The following is a 27792-nucleotide window of genomic DNA, read 5'->3' on the forward strand; positions in this document are numbered from 1 at the left end:
GGCCATTATACTGTATGGAGGACTATGTGGGTCCATTATACTGTATGGAGGATCTTGTGGGCCCATTATGCTGTATACTCATTGGCCTGCAACTTTGTCCAAGTTTTTTCATTTTGGCCCTCTGTGTGTTTGAGTTTGACATCCCTGTACTAAGATGTAAGAAGGAAAGATGCAGGAAATGATTTGTGCCGACTGCTATGGGAATGTACAACAACAAGTGTGAAATTCTCTAAGTGACTGGTTATTATTGGCGTTTAATGGTTTATCGTACTGGCCGGTCATGAAGAGGAATGTATGAGATTCTACCTGCAAAATACTACTGTTACGTCGTAATTCATATCTAAGTTCTGCTGCTGTGATAGACTTTATTCATCCCGAGGGAAATGACAGTATCGTATGGTATCATACATCCCATGACCCGCCTTGTTATGATTCACCGGAGGGGAGGTAACTGGTGTAAATAAAAGGCAACTCCCAAATATTGTTCCTGTTCAGCCCATGGAAGTCAGAGTTTGCTTTGGGTTCTGTATGTTTCCAATCAAAGTACTTCCCTTCGCTAAGCTCTGAGCCATTTCTGTGACCGGATTTAGTATGTTTCTATTGTTTATCCTTTTATTTTATGTAATTCTTTATGCTGTATTGTTTTGTCCCCTTTGTAAATTTTTTTCTATATCTTTTTATAAGTACTGGATTAAATATGAAATTAAATAGTTCTTTTCCTCTTGCTCTGTAAAGCGCATACACTACCTGTAAAGGGTGTCCAATCGGCATGTAATGCGATTGGTGGTGGAAGCTAATAATCTTTCTTGGGCTATTGTGGAGATAGCAGTGACTGTACCGAGGTATACAGTGGGGAAAATAAGTATTTGATACACTGCCAATTTTGCAAGTTTTCCCACCTACAAAAAATGGAGAGTTCTGTAATTTTTATCATAGTTATATGTGAGGAGCTGGCCTTGTTCTAAAGAGTATTGGACCAATGGACGTAGAGCGGAATCCAAGGCTCTAAGGGATGCAGACTTTTTCCAACACGGAGCAGCGGTTACGTCAATCTTATTGTTGTGTTTTATTAGAGATTTGTTTGCTCGTCAGTGTAGCTTCAAAAATTAATGTTTCCATTCAGTGACAGTAAGCAGAGGAAGACGTGTAGGCTGGATCTTATGCATACATAAGGCTAGTCCCACTGGTAATCAGTGAAAGCAATCAAGCCATTGTTCTCCCAGCCACTAGTCCCATTGTGTGCATGGGGATAATAGACCCAACAAAGCCTTCACCACACGGGGTCTCACATGCAATCCGAGGTGATGGGCTTCTGAAATATTCTTCATTCTTGGAGCTAAAAGCAAATGTTTAATGGGGAGGGTGTGAACACTTCTGCCCATCCAGTGGGCTAATCCCAGGAGAATGAGGACAATTCAGTCACATATTTTAGAGAGAGTTGGCGGAGTGACGGCAAGGATTGATTGCTGAGGCCCTGGAGCCCACGGATGGATGGCATATGGAGATTTGAAGATCAGTTGCTGCTGGGCTGGTTCCCCCTGCTACGGTTGAGCGATCTGTCATCTGGATTTTAGGAACTTTTTAAAAGACTGTTGCTGCTGGATACATGGGCTTCGGTTGTGTTATCCGTCGTCTGGAGGAGCGTAGACCGTGATTACAGACTATACTGGTGTGAGATCCGAAATCTGTAGGCCAACCAAAAGTCTGTCTGAGAGACAGGAACTTTAAAAAAAGGCCAGAAAATTACATTGTAGGATTTTTAAATAATTATTTTTCATTTAATTGCATGAAATAAGTGTTTGATACAATAGAAAAAAAGAACTTAATTTTTGGTACAGAAACCTTTGTTTGCAATTACAGAGGTCAGATGTTTGTAGTTTAGTTCTTGACCAGGTTCGGACACATTGCAGCAGGGATTTTGGCCCACTCCTCCATACAGATCTTCTCCAGATCTTTCAGATTTCGGGGCTGTCGCTGGGCAACATTGAGTTTCAGCTCCCTCCAAAGATTTTCTATTGGGTTCAGGTCTGAAGACTGGCTAGGCCACTCCAGGATCTTGAAGTGCTTCTTACAGAGCCACTCCTTAGTTGCCCTGGCTGTGTGTTTCAGGTCACTATCATGCTGGAAGACCCAGCCATGACCCAACTTCAATGTTCTTACTGAAGGAAGGAGGTTGTTGGCCAAAATCTTGCGATACATAACCCCATCCATCCTCCCTTCAATACGATACAGTTGTCCCCTTCGCAGAAAAGCACCCACAAAGTATGATGTTTCCCCCACCATGATTCACAGTTGGGATGGTGTTCTTGGGGATGTACTTATCCTTCTTCTTCCTCTAAACACGGCGAGTGGAGTTGATACCAAAAAGTTCTGTTTTGGTCTCATTTTACCACATGACCTTCTCCCATGCCTCCTCTGGATCATCCAGATGGTCATCGGCGAACTTCAGTTGGGCCTGGACATGTGCTGGCGTGAGCAGGGGACCTGCAGGATTTTAATCCATGATGGTGTAGTGTGTTACTAACAGTAATGTTTGAGACTGTGATCCCTGCTCTCTTCAGGTCATTGACCAGATCCTCCCGCGTAGTTCTGGGCTGATTCCTGACCTTTCTGAGAATCATCCTTACCCCACGAGGGGAGATCTTGCACGGAGCCCAAGACTGAGGAAGATTGACAATCATCTTGTGTTTCTTCCATTTTCTAATAATTGCACCAACAGTTGTTGTCTTCTCACCAAGCTGCTGCCTAATGGACATATTGCAAGTGTATTCACGGCTGTGAATACATTTATTCATCTTACACCATTGCATGTATTTATTTGTTTTATACCATTTGAACTGTGCATATTGTTTTGTGAGCAATAAGTCCCACCTCTGTCGCTTTGATATTACTACATGTAAGTTCTGATACATATTACTCTGCGACATCTCATTGGCATCTTGTCATGCAGTTTGTGCAATTGTGTATGTTTTATTCTTGTTTTATCCTCGGGTACATACATCTATGTTTTACATGGTCCTTTGGTGAAGAATTTTTTTATACTTTTTCTCTATTTTGTAATCATGTTGTAGTGCGAGCACTCTTTTGCTTGTAGTGCCACTTAACCAATCATGTAATAAAGGTTTTTTACGTATTCTATTACATGTGTTCTTTGATTTTTGGACCTTAGGTTCGGTAGTTTCCTCTTATTGTCTTGCTATATATTATTGCTATACGCCAGTCCTGGGGTACAGACCCTGTTATTATGGAATCTTTAAAGATTAAAAATAATGGTCTATCTATGACGTTACTTAATTCCTGCAGTACTCGCGGGTGTATCCCATCCGGGCCCGGGGATTTGTCACCTTTAGTGATTTTTAGACGCCGCTGTACTTCCTGCTGGGTTAAGTAGAAGAGCTTCTTAAAGAAAAACTAACAGGTCTCTGAGAGGCAGAATTCTTGCTGGTTGGTCAGTAATTATATACTTATTTCAGGCAATACAAATGCAAATTAATTATGTAAAAATCATATAATGTGATTTTTTTGTTTTTTATTTTTAGATTCTGTCTATCACAAGTGAAGTGACCTACGGTAAAAATTACAGATCTCTCCATTCTTTGTAGGTAGGAAAACGTGTGAAATCGGCAGTGTATCAAATACTTATTTTCCCCACTGTATATGTATTCCATGCGTTGGAATCAGTTGTATATATACCATATGCGCACTGTGAGATCCCCAATAATTGGCCTAGTTGTGGAACCAGGTGCGGCCTCCTCCATTAACCGTCGGTCAATTGCGTAATTGTCGTGACATTAGGAACAGCTTGGGGAAGACCCCTGGAAGCATTTCTGACTCCCAGGTCACTGCTGTGAACAATGTTGTCAGAGGTATTGTCAATTTTACAGACTGACAATAAAACCTACAAAAACAAAGCTAAAATGGATTTTCCTGGAAAAAATGTTAAGGAACATCCTTTCCAGAGTAATGACTTTTATATAAGGCAAAATGAATAACCAAAAACAAAAATACTCCTCCACATCTCGGCCTATGTTCACACGTAGCGTTTTTGATGCATTTTTGCATTGCTTTCAACGGTGAAAAATACATTCACCAGTGGATGTAATTTTAACATTTTACTACCTTATCTGGCCATGTGATGTGTGAGACATGATCAGACACATCCTGTTTCATTAATGAAGGAGGGACTCTGAAAGTCACAAAGCCTATTTTTACAGGGCCATCAGGTAGCCCTTACTATTGTTAAAGGGCCAGCAGTCAGCCCTCACTATTGTTAGAGGGCCATCAGTTGGCTATGCTTTGCATAGCCGTATATTATTACTGCAATATAACGTATCCTTCTGAGGTGGTCAAATAGTTTTTTTCATATATATTCTGTAAAGTTTGAAATTTGAATGTTCAGCAGGCGGCCCCGACAATTTATAGAAGGTTGTTTTGCTGACTCTGGCACAGGGTGTCTTGAATGTGTGAAAGACATTATGAATTGTGATGATTCCTAAAGGATTTTGGTTCGCAATGTAGTGCCCTGTGTCATAAAGCTGGCTTTGCATCCTAGCACATGGGTCTTTCAGCAGGACAATGACCCCAAACATAATTCAAGAAACACCCAGAAATGGATGGAAACAAAGCACTGGAGAGTTCTGAAGTGGTAATTCCATCTTCAGTAGTGTCAAGTCTCCCAATACTACCTCTTACATACAGAAGCTACAAAGAAACTGTGAATGGACACATTAAATCAGGACATTTTTTTAAGTTTGATTAATTTCTGTCAAATTTGAAAAATTTCTGCCAACTTCGATGAATTTCTGGAAACTATGATACATTTCAGTCAACCTTTATTAATTTCTGAGTACAGATCACCGTAAAAATTATGAATCAGTCAATGAGTGCATGGAAAACATCAATCAAGTTATGCACTGTGGAAGATATGTATGTGACCAGAATATGAACACTCATTTCCAGATGATGATACCCAGCACTTGTCCCTGTTCTAAAAGCAGCTAACAGAGGTATCAATCTGGATCAATCTGGAATAGAATTTTTTTTTTCAGCATGGAGTATAATACAATAATCCCTGACTAGATGCCTGTAAAACACTAAAAAAACTATACAACTGCTATAAGTCACCCATACACAAATCTCAGATAAGAGAGGTAATATAGTACCATAAAAAATAGAATTTAACCGGCTCCGAAGAGGTTTTTTTGGTAAGCTGCACCACCAAACTGTGAAGGAACGCAAGCAACCCTGCCGGCTTTAATGAATTTCTACTTCCAGATCACTGTTAAAAATGATGAATCGGTCAACGACTGCATGGAAAAATTCTATCACGTTTTGCACTGTAGAAGATATGTATGTGACCAGAATATGAACACTAATTTCCAGCTGATGATACCTAGCACCGGTCCCTATTCTAAAAGCAACTAACAGCGGTATCAATAGAGAATAGAATTTTTTTTTGCTTGCAGCAGCAAGAATATAAGGCAATAATCCCTGTCTGGATTGCTTACATGTACACAAATTTCAGATAAGAGTTAATATTGTAGAATATAGAATAAATTTGAATTGGCCTTCCCATTATTTAGGAGTGGGTCTCCTATACTGTTATTGCGTATGCAGCAAGTTCAAGGGCTGCCCAAAATTAGGATGCGTTCCAATACCAATTTGAAGAGACATAGTGGAGGGTCTCAGTCAAAAATGTATTTTCCACTAGCTGCACCTAGCCACGCGTTACTGTGGCTCAGTCTGGTTAAATGAAAAAGAAAAAAAAGAAAAAGCGCACGTTTCTAAAATATTTCATTTCACAATGCTTGTGGGTATACAATATTTTCCATTATTAAGGAGTGGGTCTCCTGTAGTGTTGTTGCGTATGCAGTAAGTTCAAGGGCTGCCAAAAATTAGGATGCACTCCAATACCAATTTGAAGAGACATAGTAGAGGGTAAGTAAAAAACTTATTTTCCATTATTAAGCAGTGGGTCTCCTAGACTGGTAATGCCCATGCAGGAGGTACATTGGCTGAAAAACATTTACCCCTGGGGGGTATACATGTATATTATATAGAAGGTTAAAGGTAGGCCTCTTAAAATAGATTCTACGGGCATCATAAACACCCTTAAAAAAAATGATGTGGGCATTGCATGATGGTCACCCTGGTGATATGTTGGTGGAGGATGAGAAGGATAAGGAGGAGGACGACATAAAATAGATTAAATCCTGAAATGTATACCCATGTCTGGGTGTGAAGGGGTGCATGGGAATAGACCCTCCAAAATAAAAAACACTGGATTTGAGTTTATGTTCCGCTGCTATCATCCGGTGGTGTTGAGAAGTCTGGCCCAATCCAGCCTTTGTTCATTTTGATAAGACTCAGCCTGTCAGCATTTTCAATTGACAGGCGGATGCGCCTATCAGTTATGATACCCTCAGCGGCACTAAAAACACACTCAAAACGCTAGTAGCAGGGCAGGCCAGGACCTCCAAGACGTAGAGAGACAGTTCATGCCACGTGTCCAGCTTGGATACCCAATAGTTGTAAGGGACAGAGGAATTACGGAGGACACTGGTACAGTCAGCAAGGTACTCCCTCAGCATCTCCCAAACTTTTCCCTCCTTGTTAGAGTACTCCATGCATCAGGGCCTGGGTACTGGGAGGGTCTGAGAAAACTGTCCCAGACCTTTGACAGCGTTCTGCTGCCTCTGCTGCATCTGGTTTGTGTTTCCCTCCCCTGTACTCCTTGGTTGTCCAAGGAATTGTGACCTCTGCCGCCAGTGTTGTCAGCTGGGAATTTTTCTAATAATTCTTCAATAAGGACCTTCTGGTACTGCAACATTTTATTAGACCTATCCATCACGGGAAGGAGAGATCCAAAGTTCTCCTTGTAGAGCGGGTCTAGAATTGTGACCAACCAGTAATTACTGTTGCCCAAAATGCGTACAACGCGAGGGTCACTGGAAAGGCAGTGGAACATAAAGTCAGCCATGGGTGCCAGACTGCCAACAGCCAAAACTTCCCTGTCCCCACCAAGAGGACAACTGTCCATGTTTTCCTCCTCCCCCTGGTCCTTCTCCTCATCCTCCCCCTTTTCAGGCTATCCACGCTGAACATGCGGTATGAATGTGGTGTGGGTAGTACTGTCTGTAGCGCAGGAAACCAGCTCCTGTTCCTCCTCCTGCTCTTCCTCCTCATTATCACCCAATCTGCATTCAGATGAGATGAGGCTGGGCTGTGTAGCATCACGATGTATAGTTTCTTGCTCCATCTCATCATGCTCCACCTGCAATGCCTCCTCTTTAATTGTGAGCAGCGAGTGCTTCAGTAAACAGAGAAGCGGGATGGTAACGCTAATTATGGGGTCACCGCCTCTCACCATCTTGGTGGTCACAAATTCTTCCCTACATATGCAACGTTAAGTTCCAAAGCGTGGTGAAATCGCACACCAGTCAGTGAGCTGGAAGCTGCAAACGCTGCTGAAGCACTGTCAAGGCGACGGAAGCTGTAGCACACACGTAGCTTACGTTCACAAGCAGCTCAGGCAGATCTGGGCAGGTTTTGAGAAACCGCTGAACCACTCAGTTGAGCACATGAGCCAGGCATGGTATGTGTGCGAGGTTGCCAAGCTTCAGAGCTGCCACCAGGTTCCGGCCATTGTCACATATGACCGTGCCTGTCTGTAGGTTCAGTGGTGAGAGCCACAGATCTGCCTGCTCTGTTACGGCTTTCAACAACTCTGCAGCCTTAAAACATTCTATCTGTCTCATTATTCTGGCATTTGGCAAATATTAAAAATTATGGTATAATCCTAATTGACCTAAACCGGGAAAGGTTTATTCCGATTTCACGTCAGATATTGAGAAAAACCTGCAGATGTGTCTTTTTATATAGTGGATGGAAACTTCTGGTTTTAACTGTATATACAAGGGATGGTGGACACAAAGTCTTATGGTCGTTTCTTGTACGGCATAGAGCATTCTCCCTCACACCGTATCCTTCCGCTGTAGTTCTGCTCCAGGGCTCTGTAGACACACTGTTTCATCCTACGTTGCCACAACCCAGCCTGAACGTCACAGTCCTGATCAGAAAGTATACTCGTTCAAAGGCTCCGCGTCCTATTTCTTGCACTACTGGCACTCTGGATCTATCGCTCGGGACCCACTCTAGTGCCACAAACTCAGTCCTGTAGAGTCCCGTTACCCTCGGTGTTGCAATCTCGGGGGTTTGTGACTTGGTGTACTATCCATGGATGCCTCCTCCAGAAGGTCACTGTGAACAATCAGTCACCTCTTCTCTAGGACCATACTGTCCCTGTCTTTAAGTCTCCTCTTACTATAGATCACCCCACAGCAGCACTGCTCACCTCACATACCGAAATCCATCTCCAACTAACTAGGTCGCGAACAATCCGACACAAAGAGCCGGCTCCCTGCTGTGAATGATGGGAGCTGGCACCCAGTGAGAGCCACTAACTTTTCTGGATGGCTCTCACTGGGCATAAAATTGCAGTGTTCAGCGGTCGTACCTCCACCCGCCTGAACCAAACTCCGCCCACTCTTCAATGTAATTGGCTAATTGAGAGTGGGCAGGGTTTCAGCCATGGGTGGGCGGAGTTTCAGCGGCATCTACGTCATCTTATATTTAATAGGGATCCATTTAGGATCCAGAAGAGCCAGATCACCAAAAAGAGCCAGACTGCCCATCACTACAACTAACTCTCTGCAGGAAGCAGTCACTTGCCCTAAAACTAAGCCCCTCCCACTATGGGCTAGTCCCAAATATTAACTTTATAACTTTATCTTACCCTAATGTTATTACCTACGCTACAGTCTACTGTCTATTCCTCTACTATGTCCTACACTATAATATCTTACATTATCACTTCCTACACTGTACATTACTTATAACACTGCTACACACTGTACATTAAAATACAATACACATAACGCGATTAGTGTCTTCAGGGGCAGGAACGTGACAGCACAGTCCACCATCCTTACAGTTACACACACACACACTGCATGTCACAAACACTCTGCAGGTCACATACATTACATGTCACACACAAACTGTATGTTACACACACTACATGTCACACACATCTCATGTAACACCCACTGCATATCATTCCCCTACTGCATGTTACACACATTAGACAAAAACAATTACCCCAATACATTATATACAGATGCATCTCACAAAATTAGAATATCATCAAAAAGTTAATTTATTTCAGTTTTTCAATACAAAGAGTGAAACTCCTATATTATATAGAGTCATTACACACAGAGGAATCTATTATATAGAGTCATTACACACAGAGCGATCTATTATATAGAGTTATTACACGCAGAGCGATCTATTATATAGAGTCATTACACACATAGGGATCAATTATATAGAGTCATTACACACAGAGTGATCTATTATATAGAGTCATTACACGCAGAGGGATCTATTATATAGAGTCATTACACACAGAGGAATCTATTATATAGAGTCATTACACACAGAGCGATCTATTATATAGAGTTATTACACGCAGAGCGATCTATTATATAGTCATTACACACAGAGGGATCTATTATATAGAGTCATTACACACAGAGGGATCTATTATATAGAGTCATTACACGCAGAGGGATCTATTATATAGAGTCATTACACACAGAGCGATCTATTATATAGAGTCATTACACACAGAGGGATCTATTATATAGAGTCATTACACACAGAGGGATCTATTATATAGAGTCATTACACACAGAAGGATCTATTATATAGAGTCATTACACACAGAGGGATCTATTATATAGAGTCATTACAGACAGAGGGATCTATTATATAACGTCTTTACACACAGAGGAATCTATTATATAGAGTCATTACACACAGAGCGATCTATTATATAGAGTCATTACACACAGAGGGATCTATTATATAGAGTCATTACACACAGAGCGATCTATTATATAGAGTCATTACCCACAGAGGGATCTATTATATAGAGTCATTACCCACAGAGGGATCTATTATATAGAGTCATTACACACAGAGGGATCTATTATATAGAGTCATTACACGCAGAGGGATCTATTATATAGAGTCATTACACACAGAGGGATCTATTATATAGAGTCATTACCCACAGAGGGATCTATTATATAGAGTCATTACACACAGAGGGATCTATTATATAGAGTCATTACACACAGAGGGATCTATTATATAGAGTCATTACACACAGAGTGATCTATTATATAGAGTCATTACACACAGAGGGATCTATTCTATAGAGTCATTACACACAGAGTGATCTATTATATAGAGTCATTACACACAGAGGGATCTATAATATAGAGTCATTACACACAGAGGGATCTATTATATAGTCATTACACACCGAGGGATCTATTATATAGAGTCATTACACACAGCGGGATCTATTATATAGAGTCATTACACACAGAGGGATCTATTATATAGAGTCATTACACGCAGAGTGATCTATTATATAGAGTCATTACACATAGAGGGATCTATTATATAGAGTCATTACACACAGAGGGATCTAATATATTGTCATTACACACAGAAGGGTCTATTATATAGTCATTACACACAGAGGGATCTATTATATAGAGTCATTACACACAGAGGGATCTATTATATAGAGTCATTACACACAGAGGGATCTATTATATAGTCACTACACACAGAGGGATCTATTATATAGAGTCATTACATACAGTGATCTATTATATAGAGTCATTACACGCAGAGCGATCTATTATATAGAGTCATTACACACAGGGGGATCTATTATATAGAGTCATTACATACAGAGTGATCTATTCTACAGAGTCATTACACACAGAGGGATCTATTATATAGTCATTACACACAGAGGGATCTATTATATAGAGTCATTACACAGAGGGATCTATTATATAGAGTCATTACACGCAGAGCGATCTATTATATAGAGTCATTACACGCAGAGGGATCTATTATATAGAGTCATTACACACAGAGGGATCTATTATATAGAGTCATTACACGCAGAGGGATCTATTATATAGAGTCATTACACACAGAGCGATCTATTATATAGAGTCATTACACACAGCGATCTATTATATAGAGTCATTACACACAGAGGGATGTATTATATAGAGTCATTACACACAGAGGGATCTATTATATAGAGTCATTACACACAGAGGGATCTATTATATAGAGTCATTACACACAGAGGGATCTATTATATAGAGTCATTACACACAGAGGGATCTATTATATAGAGTCATTACACGCAGAGGGATCTATTATATAGAGTCATTACACACAGAGGAATCTATTATATAGAGTCATTACACACAGAGCGATCTATTATATAGAGTTATTACACGCAGAGCGATCTATTATATAGAGTCATTACACACAGAGGGATCTATTATATAGAGTCATTACACACAGAGGGATCTATTATATAGAGTCATTACACGCAGAGGGATCTATTATATAGAGTCATTACACACAGAGCGATCTATTATATAGAGTCATTACACACAGAGGGATCTATTATATAGAGTCATTACACACAGAGGGATCTATTATATAGAGTCATTACACACAGAAGGATCTATTATATAGAGTCATTACACACAGAGGGATCTATTATATAGAGTCATTACAGACAGAGGGATCTATTATATAACGTCTTTACACACAGAGGAATCTATTATATAGAGTCATTACACACAGAGCGATCTATTATATAGAGTCATTACACACAGAGGGATCTATTATATAGAGTCATTACACACAGAGCGATCTATTATATAGAGTCATTACACACAGCGGGATCTATTATATAGAGTCATTACCCACAGAGGGATCTATTATATAGAGTCATTACACACAGAGGGATCTATTATATAGAGTCATTACACGCAGAGGGATCTATTATATAGAGTCATTACACACAGAGGGATCTATTATATAGAGTCATTACCCACAGAGGGATCTATTATATAGAGTCATTACACACAGAGGGATCTATTATATAGAGTCATTACACACAGAGGGATCTATTATATAGAGTCATTACACACAGAGTGATCTATTATATAGAGTCATTACACACAGAGGGATCTATTCTATAGAGTCATTACACACAGAGTGATCTATTATATAGAGTCATTACACACAGAGGGATCTATAATATAGAGTCATTACACACAGAGGGATCTATTATATAGAGTCATTACACACCGAGGGATCTATTATATAGAGTCATTACACACAGCGGGATCTATTATATAGAGTCATTACACACAGAGGGATCTATTATATAGAGTCATTACACGCAGAGTGATCTATTATATAGAGTCATTACACATAGAGGGATCTATTATATAGAGTCATTACACACAGAGGGATCTAATATATTGTCATTACACACAGAAGGGTCTATTATATAGTCATTACACACAGAGGGATCTATTATATAGAGTCATTACACACAGAGGGATCTATTATATAGAGTCATTACACGCAGAGGGATCTATTATATAGAGTCATTACACACAGAAGGATCTATTATATAGAGTCATTACACACAGAGGGATCTATTATATAGAGTCATTACACACAGAGCAATCTATTATATAGAGTCATTACACACAGAGGGATCTATTATATAGAGTCATTACACACAGAGGGATCTATTATATAGAGTCATTACACACAGAGGGATCTATTATATAGAGTTATTACACACAGAGCGATCTATTATATAGAGTCATTACACAGAGGGATCTATTATATAGAGTCATTACACACAGGGATCTGTTATATAGAGTCATTACACACAGAGGGATCTATTATATAGAGTCATTACACACAGAGCGATCTATTATATACAGTAGAGTCATTACACACAGGGATCTATTATATAGAGTCATTACACACAGGGATCTATTATATAGAGTCATTACACACAGAGCGATCTATTATATAGAGTCATTACACACAGAGGGATCTATTATATAGAGTCATTACACACAAAGGAATCTATTATATAGAGTCATTACACACAGAGGGATCTATTATATAGAGTCATTACACACAGAGGGATCTATTATATAGAGTCATTACACACAGAGGGATCTATTATATAGAGTCATTACACACAGAGGGATCTATTATATAGAGTCATTACACACAGAAGGATCTATTATATAGAGTCATTACACACAGAGCGATCTATGATATAGAGTCATTACACACAGAGGGATCTATTATATAGAGTCATTACACACAGAGCAATCTATTATATAGAGTCATTACACACAGAGGGATCTATTATATAGAGTCATTACACACAGAGCGATCTATTATATAGAGTCATTACACACAGAGTGATCTATTATATAGAGTCATTACACACAGAGGGATCTATTATATAGAGCCATTACACACAGAGGGATGTATTATATAGAGTCATTACACACAGAGCGATCTATTATATAGAGTCATTACACACAGAGGGATCTATTATATAGAGTCATTACACACAGAGGGATCTATTATATAGAGTCATTACACACAGAGGGATCTATTATATAGAGTCATTACACACAGAGGGATCTATTATATAGAGTTATTACACACAGAGCGATCTATTATATAGAGTCATTACACAGAGGGATCTATTATATAGAGTCATTACACACAGGGATCTGTTATATAGAGTCATTACACACAGAGGGATCTATTATATAGAGTCATTACACACAGAGCGATCTATTATATACAGTAGAGTCATTACACACAGGGATCTATTATATAGAGTCATTACACACAGGGATCTATTATATAGAGTCATTACACACAGAGCGATCTATTATATAGAGTCATTACACACAGAGGGATCTATTATATAGAGTCATTACACACAGAGGGATCTATTATATAGAGTCATTACACACAGAGCAATCTATTATATAGAGTCATTACACACAGAGGGATCTATTATATAGAGTCATTACACACAGAGCGATCTATTATATAGAGTCATTACACACAGAGTGATCTATTATATAGAGTCATTACACACAGAGGGATCTATTATATAGAGCCATTACACACAGAGGGATCTATTATATAGAGTCATTACACACAGAGCGATCTATTATATAGAGTCATTACACACAGAGGGATCAATTATATAGAGTCATTACACGCAGAGGGATCTATTATATAGAGTCATTACACACAGAGGGATCTATTATATAGAGTCATTACACACAGAGGGATCTATTATATAGAGTCATTACACACAGGGATCTGTTATATAGAGTCATTACACACAGAGGGATCTATTATATAGAGTCATTACACACAGAGCGATCTATTATATACAGTAGAGTCATTACACACAGAGGGATCTATTATATAGAGTCATTACACACAGAGGGATCTATTATATAGAGTCATTACACACAGAGGGATCTATTATATAGAGTCATTACACACAGGGATCTGTTATATAGAGTCATTACACACAGAGGGATCTATTATATAGTCATTACACACAGAGCGATCTATTATATACAGTAGAGTCATTACACACAGAGGGATCTATTATATAGAGTCATTACACACAGAGTGATCTATTATATAGAGTCATTACACACAGAGGGATCTATTATATAGAGCCATTACACACAGAGGGATCTATTATATAGAGTCATTACACACAGAGCGATCTATTATATAGAGTCATTACACACAGAGGGATCTATTATATAGAGTCATTACACGCAGAGGGATCTATTATATAGAGTCATTACACGCAGAGGGATCTATTATATAGAGTCATTACACACAGAGGGATCTATTATATAGAGTCATTACACACAGGGGTCTGTTATATAGAGTCATTACACACAGAGTGATCTATTATATAGAGTCATTACACACAGAGCGATCTATTATATACAGTAGAGTCATTACACACAGAGGGATCTATTATATAGAGTCATTACACACATAGGGATCTATTATATAGAGTCATTACACACAGAGGGATCTATTATATAGAGTCATTACACACAGAGCGATCTATTCTATAGAGTCATTACACACAGAGGGATCTATTATATAGAGTCATTACACACAGAGGGATCTATTCTATAGAGTCATTACACACAGAGGGATCTATTATATAGAGTCATTACACACAGAGGGATCTATTATATAGAGTCATTACACAGAGGGATCTATTATATAGAGTCATTACACGCAGAGCGATCTATTATATAGAGTCATTACACGCAGAGGGATCTATTATATAGAGTCATTACACACAGAGGGATCTATTATATAGAGTCATTACACGCAGAGGGATCTATTATATAGAGTCATTACACACAGAGCGATCTATTATATAGAGTCATTACACACAGCGATCTATTATATAGAGTCATTACACACAGAGGGATGTATTATATAGAGTCATTACACACAGAGGGATCTATTATATAGAGTCATTACACACAGAGGGATCTATTATATAGAGTCATTACACACAGAGGGATCTATTATATAGAGTCATTACACACAGAGGGATCTATTATATAGAGTCATTACACGCAGAGGGATCTATTATATAGAGTCATTACACACAGAGGAATCTATTATATAGAGTCATTACACACAGAGCGATCTATTATATAGAGTTATTACACGCAGAGCGATCTATTATATAGAGTCATTACACACAGAGGGATCTATTATATAGAGTCATTACACACAGAGGGATCTATTATATAGAGTCATTACACGCAGAGGGATCTATTATATAGAGTCATTACACACAGAGCGATCTATTATATAGAGTCATTACACACAGAGGGATCTATTATATAGAGTCATTACACACAGAGGGATCTATTATATAGAGTCATTACACACAGAAGGATCTATTATATAGAGTCATTACACACAGAGGGATCTATTATATAGAGTCATTACAGACAGAGGGATCTATTATATAACGTCTTTACACACAGAGGAATCTATTATATAGAGTCATTACACACAGAGCGATCTATTATATAGAGTCATTACACACAGAGGGATCTATTATATAGAGTCATTACACACAGAGCGATCTATTATATAGAGTCATTACACACAGTGGGATCTATTATATAGAGTCATTACCCACAGAGGGATCTATTATATAGAGTCATTACACACAGAGGGATCTATTATATAGAGTCATTACACGCAGAGGGATCTATTATATAGAGTCATTACACACAGAGGGATCTATTATATAGAGTCATTACCCACAGAGGGATCTATTATATAGAGTCATTACACACAGAGGGATCTATTATATAGAGTCATTACACACAGAGGGATCTATTATATAGAGTCATTACACACAGAGTGATCTATTATATAGAGTCATTACACACAGAGGGATCTATTCTATAGAGTCATTACACACAGAGTGATCTATTATATAGAGTAATTACACACAGAGGGATCTATAATATAGAGTCATTACACACAGAGGGATCTATTATATAGAGTCATTACACACCGAGGGATCTATTATATAGAGTCATTACACACAGCGGGATCTATTATATAGAGTCATTACACACAGAGGGATCTATTATATAGAGTCATTACACGCAGAGTGATCTATTATATAGAGTCATTACACATAGAGGGATCTATTATATAGAGTCATTACACACAGAGGGATCTAATATATTGTCATTACACACAGAAGGGTCTATTATATAGTCATTACACACAGAGGGATCTATTATATAGAGTCATTACACACAGAGGGATCTATTATATAGAGTCATTACACGCAGAGGGATCTATTATATAGAGTCATTACACACAGAAGGATCTATTATATAGAGTCATTACACACAGAGGGATCTATTATATAGAGTCATTACACACAGAGCAATCTATTATATAGAGTCATTACACACAGAGGGATCTATTATATAGAGTCATTACACACAGAGGGATCTATTATATAGAGTCATTACACACAGAGGGATCTATTATATAGAGTTATTACACACAGAGCGATCTATTATATAGAGTCATTACACAGAGGGATCTATTATATAGAGTCATTACACACAGGGATCTGTTATATAGAGTCATTACACACAGAGGGATCTATTATATAGAGTCATTACACACAGAGCGATCTATTATATACAGTAGAGTCATTACACACAGGGATCTATTATATAGAGTCATTACACACAGGGATCTATTATATAGAGTCATTACACACAGAGCGATCTATTATATAGAGTCATTACACACAGAGGGATCTATTATATAGAGTCATTACACACAAAGGAATCTATTATATAGAGTCATTACACACAGAGGGATCTATTATATAGAGTCATTACACACAGAGGGATCTATTATATAGAGTCATTACACACAGAGGGATCTATTATATAGAGTCATTACACACAGAGGGATCTATTATATAGAGTCATTACACACAGAAGGATCTATTATATAGAGTCATTACACACAGAGCGATCTATGATATAGAGTCATTACACACAGAGGGATCTATTATATAGAGTCATTACACACAGAGCAATCTATTATATAGAGTCATTACACACAGAGGGATCTATTATATAGAGTCATTACACACAGAGCGATCTATTATATAGAGTCATTACACACAGAGTGATCTATTATATAGAGTCATTACACACAGAGGGATCTATTATATAGAGCCATTACACACAGAGGGATGTATTATATAGAGTCATTACACACAGAGCGATCTATTATATAGAGTCATTACACACAGAGGGATCTATTATATAGAGTCATTACACACAGAGCAATCTATTATATAGAGTCATTACACACAGAGGGATCTATTATATAGAGTCATTACACACAGAGGGATCTATTATATAGAGTCATTACACACAGAGGGATCTATTATATAGAGTTATTACACACAGAGCGATCTATTATATAGAGTCATTACACAGAGGGATCTATTATATAGAGTCATTACACACAGGGATCTGTTATATAGAGTCATTACACACAGAGGGATCTATTATATAGAGTCATTACACACAGAGCGATCTATTATATACAGTAGAGTCATTACACACAGGGATCTATTATATAGAGTCATTACACACAGGGATCTATTATATAGAGTCATTACACACAGAGCGATCTATTATATAGAGTCATTACACACAGAGGGATCTATTATATAGAGTCATTACACACAGAGGGATCTATTATATAGAGTCATTACACACAGAGCAATCTATTATATAGAGTCATTACACACAGAGGGATCTATTATATAGAGTCATTACACACAGAGCGATCTATTATATAGAGTCATTACACACAGAGTGATCTATTATATAGAGTCATTACACACAGAGGGATCTATTACATAGAGCCATTACACACAGAGGGATCTATTATATAGAGTCATTACACACAGAGCGATCTATTATATAGAGTCATTACACACAGAGGGATCAATTATATAGAGTCATTACACGCAGAGGGATCTATTATATAGAGTCATTACACACAGAGGGATCTATTATATAGAGTCATTACACACAGAGGGATCTATTATATAGAGTCATTACACACAGGGATCTGTTATATAGAGTCATTACACACAGAGGGATCTATTATATAGAGTCATTACACACAGAGCGATCTATTATATACAGTAGAGTCATTACACACAGAGGGATCTATTATATAGAGTCATTACACACAGAGGGATCTATTATATAGAGTCATTACACACAGAGGGATCTATTATATAGAGTCATTACACACAGGGATCTGTTATATAGAGTCATTACACACAGAGGGATCTATTATATAGTCATTACACACAGAGCGATCTATTATATACAGTAGAGTCATTACACACAGAGGGATCTATTATATAGAGTCATTACACACAGAGTGATCTATTATATAGAGTCATTACACACAGAGGGATCTATTATATAGAGCCATTACACACAGAGGGATCTATTATATAGAGTCATTACACACAGAGCGATCTATTATATAGAGTCATTACACACAGAGGGATCTATTATATAGAGTCATTACACGCAGAGGGATCTATTATATAGAGTCATTACACGCAGAGGGATCTATTATATAGAGTCATTACACACAGAGGGATCTATTATATAGAGTCATTACACACAGGGGTCTGTTATATAGAGTCATTACACACAGAGTGATCTATTATATAGAGTCATTACACACAGAGCGATCTATTATATACAGTAGAGTCATTACACACAGAGGGATCTATTATATAGAGTCATTACACACATAGGGATCTATTATATAGAGTCATTACACACAGAGGGATCTATTATATAGAGTCATTACACACAGAGCGATCTATTCTATAGAGTCATTACACACAGAGGGATCTATTATATAGAGTCATTACACACAGAGGGATCTATTCTATAGAGTCATTACACACAGAGGGATCTATTATATAGAGTCATTACACACAGAGGGATCTATTATATAGAGTCATTACACGCAGAGGGATCTATTATATAGTCATTCCACACAGAGGGATCTATTATATAGAGTCATTACACGCAGAGGGATCTATTATATACAGTAGAGTCATTACACACAGAGCGATCTATTATATAGAGTCATTACACACAGAGGGATCTATTATATAGAGTCATTACACACAGAGGGATCTATTATATAGAGTCATTACACACAGAGGGATCTATTATATAGAGTCATTACACACAGAGCGATCTATTCTATAGAGTCATTACACACAGAGGGATCTATTATATAGAGTCACTACACACAGAGGGATCTATTATATAGAGTCATTACACACAGAGGGATCTATTATATAGAGTCATTACACACAGAGGGATCTATTATATAGAGTTATTACACACAGAGGGATCTATTATATAGAGTCATTACACACAGAGGGATCTATTATATAGAGTCATTACACACAGAGGGATCTATTATATAGAGTCATTACACACAGAGGGATCTATTATATAGAGTCATTACACACAGAGGGATCTATTATATAGAGTCATTACACGCAGAGGGATCTATTATATAGGGTCATTACACCCAGAGGGATCTATTATATAGAGTCATTACACACAGAGGGATCTATTATATAGTCATTACACGCAGAGGGATCTATTATATAGAGTCATTACACACAGAGGGATCTATTTCACATGTTTATTTCTGGTAATGGTGATGATTATGGCTTACATCCAATGAAAACACAGAAGTCATTATCTCAGTAAATTAGAATACTTTATAACAACAGCTTGAAAAATGATTTTAAAATCCGAAATGTCTGTTCAATAAATGCCTCAATACTTGGTCGGGCTCCTTGTGCATCAATTACTGCATCAATGCGGCAATGTGGCATGGAGGGATCAGCCTGTGGCATGGAGGGATCAGCCTGTGTCATGGAGGGATCAGCCTGTGGCATGGAGGGATCAGCCTGTGGCATGGAGGAATCAGCCTGTGGCATGGAGGGATCAGCCTGTGGCATAGAGGTGATCAGCCTGTGGCATGGAGGGATCAGCCTGTGGCCCTGCTGAGGGGTTATGGAAGCCCAGGTGGCTGTGATAGCAGCCTTCAGCTCGTCTGCATTGTTGGCTCTGGGGTCTCATCTTCCTCTTGACAATACCCCATAGATTCTCTATAATAGATTCTCTATGGGGTTAAGGTCAGGCGAGTTTGCGGACAATCAAGCACAGTGATACTGTTGTGTGTAAACCAGGTATTGGTACTTTTGGCCGTGTGGACAGGGGCCAAGTCCTGCTGGAGAATGACATCTCCATCTCCATAAAGCTTGTCGGCAGAGGGAAGCATGAAGTGCTGTAAAATGTCCTGATAGACGGCGGCGCTGACTTTGGTCTTGATAGTTTGTTGATCTGCAGAGCATTGGGATACCAACTATGCAAATTGATTAAATGCTCAAACAATGAGACATGAGCCCCTGCCCCTTCCCCTGTGAATGATGAGAAACACATTTACAAAAACACATCAAAGAGAGAATTTTGGAAGCAGAGTAACTCTTCAGGACAACTGCTAGGACGGATGGCTCCAGATAGAGGGACCACGGCCCTGGATGGAGGGATACAGATCTAACCGATTGACTATCACAGAACCCATGGATACATTTGGGGAAACCAGGTTGGGACCCACAGGTCACCTGGTCCCATGGAGATGTTTGGGGTAGCCAGGTTGGGACCTTCCGGTCACCTGGGACCCATGGATATGCTCAGAGAAAGCCAGGCTGCCACCATCCGGTCACCTGGTTCCATGAATATGTTCGGAGAAGCCAGGGTGGGACCCACAGGTCTCCTGGCCACGTACCTCAATGCACTTCCTAAGCTTACCACTACCTCCTCTTTGTGGGTGTCCACCCAAAGCAGGGGGCCACTGATTGAGGTAGCTGGCCCTGGAAGTTCCAAAGTCACAGCTGTTCTGTTCCCAGGCGGGCGGAGCGGAAGGGTGAGACTGTGTGATTTTGCACCATCTTGGGTATTTGCTGGGACTGTTCTATATGTTTATTCTCCGCTTTGTGATTCAGTAAAGTATTGCCACGCTGTTTTACCGGCACCCTGTGTTATCTGAGTAGTGTTTCACCTACAGAAGACCCCGGGTCTTCACAGAAGTAATTTGGACAGTACATCAAATGGGCAAGTTTGGAATCTCCAACAGGAGTGACACAGTGGTCAGAAGGACCCGCAATATTAGTGATACATAACCAATACATATTAATTAGGAGAGACCATCTTACCCATAGATTAGGACAGCCTGTTACCAGGAAGAAGAAAGATCCCCAAACTTAAACTTGCTTTCTCAAAGGCGGTTGGTCAGATGCTGCATGTTATACACACACACTGCATGTTATACACACACACTGCATGTTATACACACACACACACACTGCATGTTATACACACACACTGCATGTTATACACACACACACACACTGCATGTTACACACACACACTGCATGTTATACACACACACACTGCATGTTATATACACACACTGCATGTTATACACACACACACACTGCATGTTACACACACACACTGCATGTTATACACACACACACACACTGCATGTTACACACACACACTGCATGTTACACACACACACTGCATGTTATACACACACACACACTGCATGTTACACACACACACTGCATGTTATACACACACACACACACTGCATGTTACACACACACACTGCATGTTATACACACGCACACACTGCATGTTATACACACACACACACTGCATGTTACACACACACTGCATGTTACACACACACACACTGCATGTTATACACACACACACACTGCATGTTACACACACACACTGCATGTTATACACACACACACACTGCATGTTATATACACACACTGCATGTTATACACACACACACACTGCATGTTATACACACACACACTGCATGTTATACACACACACACACTGCATGTTACACACACACACTGCATGTTATACACACACACACACTGCATGTTATATACACACACTGCATGTTATACACACACACACACTGCATGTTACACACACACACTGCATGTTATACACACACACACACTGCATGTTACACACACACACTGCATGTTATACACACACACACTGCATGTTATATACACACACTGCATGTTATACACACACACACACTGCATGTTATACACACACACACTGCATGTTATACACACACACACACTGCATGTTACACACACACACTGCATGTTATACACACACACACACTGCATGTTATATACACACACTGCATGTTATACACACACACACTGCATGTTATATACACACACTGCATGTTATACACACACACACACACTGCATGTTACACACACACACTGCATGTTATACACACACACACTGCATGTTACACACACACACTGCATGTTATACACACACACACTGCATGTTATATACACACACTGCATGTTATACACACACACACACTGCATGTTACACACACACTGCATGTTATACACACACACACACTGCATGTTACACACACACACTGCATGTTACACACACACACTGCATGTTATACACACACACACACTGCATGTTACACACACTGCATGTTATACACACACACACACTGCATGTTATACACACACACACACACTGCATGTTACACACACACACTGCATGTTACACACACACACTGCATGTTATACACACACACACACTGCATGTTACACACACACTGCATGTTATACACACACACACACTGCATGTTATATACACACACTGCATGTTATACACACACACACACACTGCATGTTATACACACACACACACTGCATGTTATACACACACACACACACTGCATGTTACACACACACACTGCATGTTATACACACACACACACACTGCATGTTATATACACACACTGCATGTTATACACACACACACACTGCATGTTATATACACACACTGCATGTTATACACACACACACACTGCATGTTATATACACACACTGCATGTTATACACACACACACACTGCATGTTACACACACACACTGCATGTTATACACACACTGCATGTTATACACACACTGCATGTTACACACACACACTGCATGTTATACACACACTGCATGTTACACACACACACACTGCATGTTATATACACACACTGCATGTTATACACACACACACACACTGCATGTTATACACACACTGCATGTTATACACACACACACACTGCATGTTACACACACACACTGCATGTTACACACACACACACACTGCATGTTACACACACACACTGCATGTTATACACACACACACTGCATGTTACACACACACACTGCATGTTATACACACACACACTGCATGTTACACACACACACTGCATGTTACACACACACACTGCATGTTATACACACACACTGCATGTTACACACACACACTGCATGTTATACACACACACTGCATGTTATACACACACACTGCATGTTACACACACACTGCATGTTATACACACACACACTGCATGTTACACACACACACTGCATGTTACACACACACACACTGCATGTTATACACACACACACACTGCATGTTATACACACACACTGCATGTTACACACACTGCATGTTATACACACACACACTGCATGTTACACACACACACACTGCATGTTACACACACTGCATGTTATACACACACACTGCATGTTACACACACTGCATGTTATACACACACACACTGCATGTTATACACACACACTGCATGTTACACACACTGCATGTTATACACACACACACTGCATGTTATACACACACACGCTGCATGTTATACACACACACACTGCATGTTATACACACACACACTGCATGTTATACACACACACACTGCATGTTACACACACACACACACTGCATGTTACACACACACTGCATGTTACACACACACACACTGCATGTTATACACACACACTGCATGTTACACACACACACTGCATGTTATACACACACTGCATGTTATACACACACTGCATGTTATACACACACACTGCATGTTATACACACACTGCATGTTATACACACACACTGCATGTTATACACACACTGCATGTTATATACACACACTGCATGTTATACACACACACTGCATGTTACACACACACACTGCATGTTACACACACACTGCATGATATACACACACTGCATGTTATAAACACACACACTGCATGTTACACACACACACTGCATGTTATACACACACACTGCATGTTACACACACACACTGCATGATATACACACACACACTGCATGTTACACACACACTGCATGATATACACACACTGCATGTTATAAACACACACACTGCATGTTACACACACACACTGCATGTTATACACACACACTGCATGTTACACACACACACTGCATGATATACACACACACACTGCATGTTATACACCCTGTAGTTACACACACAAGCAAAGTGTAGAGGACACAAGGCTTTCTCTTCAGCAGTTCCTCCTTACTCAATGATAAAGGACCTCTCGTCACATGACTATGATGTTTCCAAAGGTCCTTCAGCACTTTTCTCATTGGACCTGCTGGGATAATGCAGGACTGGTATTATTAGTGCAGCTTCTGGCTTGTAAAGGACCGTGGTCTCTTTGGAGATACTGGCCCGGAGACATCTCCCACAATGCTTTTCCTGAGTGAGATTATGGATGGATATACGGCTTGTGGTAAATATTGGAGACTATGGTCATGGTAATCTGGAGATTGCAGACGTGTACACGGCATACGGTATTATATGGTGAGAGTGTGCTTGCTGCTATCTGCTGACCATTTCCCCTTTTGTTGCAGATTCCCCGGTCAGCAGCACCATGGCACCGACCTCCAGCACCTGCCTCCCACCATCTCATTCCTACTCCTCCTCTCCGCTCAGTTTGTTTCGCCTTCAAGAACAGTTTCGGCAGCACATGGCGGCCACCAACAACCTGGTCCATTACTCATCGTTTGACATGGCCAGTCCCCCCGCCGTGCCCTACCTTGGTATGAATGTTGGCATGACACCACTCAGCACCCTGCACTGTCAGTCTTACTACCAGTCCTTGTCCCACGCCCAGCAAGTCTGGTCCTCTCCCATCCTGCCGGGCTCCGGGGCCTTGCCGAGTCTCAACAGCAAAACAACAAGTATTGAAAACTTGAGGCTGCGCGCAAAACAGCATGCAGCGTCCCTAGGACTGGACACGTTACCCAACTAACTGTGATGGACCCGTGTGAAGCTATTACCACATAATGGATGCTGTGCGGTGCCCGTGTGTCACTACAGATATCGAGCAGCATTAAACCATGTGAATCTCATTGTGGTGTCAATGAATGTAAGTAGCCGAGCTCATATGGAGAACGAGTGCAGCGTCGCTCTCTGGATGAGACGTCCCATGTCATGTGAATGTACAATAAACCCTGTTTCCTGGGCCACACTCTTTCATGAAGTTTTAGTGTCAGCCTCGAAGGAGTCAAATTTCTTTTGTAAAAATTGCACTAAACACCGGGAACTCGGCGCAAAAACACCCGCATTGTGAAACAGCATAAAAACACCCGCATTGCAAAGCTGCATAAAACACCCGCATTGTAAAACATACCATAAAAACACCCGCATTGTAAAACATAGCACAAAACACCCGCATTGTGAAACAGCATAAAAACACCCGCATTGTGAAACCCAGTGTAAAACACCCTTATTGTAAAACATAGCACAAAAACACCCGCATTGTGAAACAGCATAAAAACACCCGCATTGTGAAACCCAGTGTAAAAACACCCATATTGTAAAACATAGCACAAAAACACCCGCATTGTAAAACAGCACAAAAACACCTACATTGTAAAACATAGCACAAAAACACCCGCATTGTAAAACATAGCACAAAAACACCTACATTGTAAAACATAGCACAAAAACACCCGCATTGTAAAACATAGCACAAAAACACCCGCATTGTGAAACAGCATAAAAACACCCGCATTGTGAAACCCAGTGTAAAAACACCCGCATTGTGAAACCCAGTGTAAAAACACTCACATTGTAAAACATAGCACAAAAACACCCACATTGTAAAACATAGCACAAAAACACCCACATTGTAAAACATAGCACAAAAACACCCGCATTGTAAAACATAGCACAAAAACACCCGCATTGTAAAACATAGCACAAAAACACCCGCATTGTGAAACAGCATAAAAGCACCCGCATTGTGAAACCCAGTGTAAAAACACCCGCATTGTGAAACCCAGTGTAAAAACACCCGCATTGTAAAACATAGCACAAAAACACCCGCATTGTAAAACATAGCACAAAAACATTCGCATTGTAAAACATAGCGCAAAAACACCCGCATTGTAAAACATAGCACAAAAACACCCGCATTGTAAAACATAGCACAAAAACACCCACATTGTAAAACATAGCACAAAAACACTCGCATTGTAAAACAGCATAAAAACACCCGCATTGTAAAACATAGCACAAAAACACCTGCATTGTGAAATAGCATAAAAACACCCGCATTGTGAAACAGCATAAAAACACCCGCATTGTAAAACATAGCACAAAAACACCTGCATTGTAAAACATAGCACAGAAACGCCCGCATTGTGAAACAGAATAAAAACACCCACATTGTGAAATAGCACAAAAACACCCACATTGTAAAACAGCACAAAAACACCCGCATTGTAAAACATAGTACAAAAACACCCGCATTGTAAAACATAGCACAAATACACCCGCATTGTAAAACATAGCACAAAAACACCTGAATTGTAAAACATAGCACAGAAACACCCGCATTGTAAAACATAGCACAGAAACACCCGCATTGTGAAACAGCATAAAAACACCCGCATTGTGAAACAGCATAAAAACAACCGCATTGTGAAATAGCATAAAAACACCCGCATTGTAAAACATAGCACAAAAACACCTGCATTGTGAAACAGCATAAAACACCTGCATTGTGAAATAGCATAAAAACACCCGCATTGTGAAACAGCATAAAAACACCTGCATTGTGAAACAGCATGAAAACACCTGCATTGTAAAACAGCATAAAAACACG

At 39.6% G+C, this 27792-nt stretch overlaps 1 protein-coding gene across 2 annotated transcripts in view; it reads left to right on the forward strand.

The window, feature by feature from the left end:
- Positions 1–26091, forward strand: part of DMBX1 (diencephalon/mesencephalon homeobox 1) — a 159204-nt gene extending 133113 nt beyond the window's left edge. The window contains exon 5 of one of the 2 annotated variants that reach the window (XM_073642684.1): positions 25532–26091. In XM_073642684.1, the coding sequence (XP_073498785.1) occupies positions 25532–25932 (401 nt within the window). In that variant the 3' untranslated portion in view covers positions 25933–26091. The remainder of the gene's footprint in view (positions 1–25531) is intronic. The other variant, XM_073642685.1, reaches the window with a different exon arrangement.
- Positions 26092–27792: the final 1701 nt, after the last annotated feature.

Source organism: Phyllobates terribilis, unplaced genomic scaffold (assembly GCF_046119375.1).
Source record: "Phyllobates terribilis strain yellow unplaced genomic scaffold, ASM4611937v1 Scaffold_8__6_contigs__length_399053987, whole genome shotgun sequence".
In the NCBI taxonomy this organism is placed as follows: domain Eukaryota; kingdom Metazoa; phylum Chordata; class Amphibia; order Anura; family Dendrobatidae; genus Phyllobates; species Phyllobates terribilis.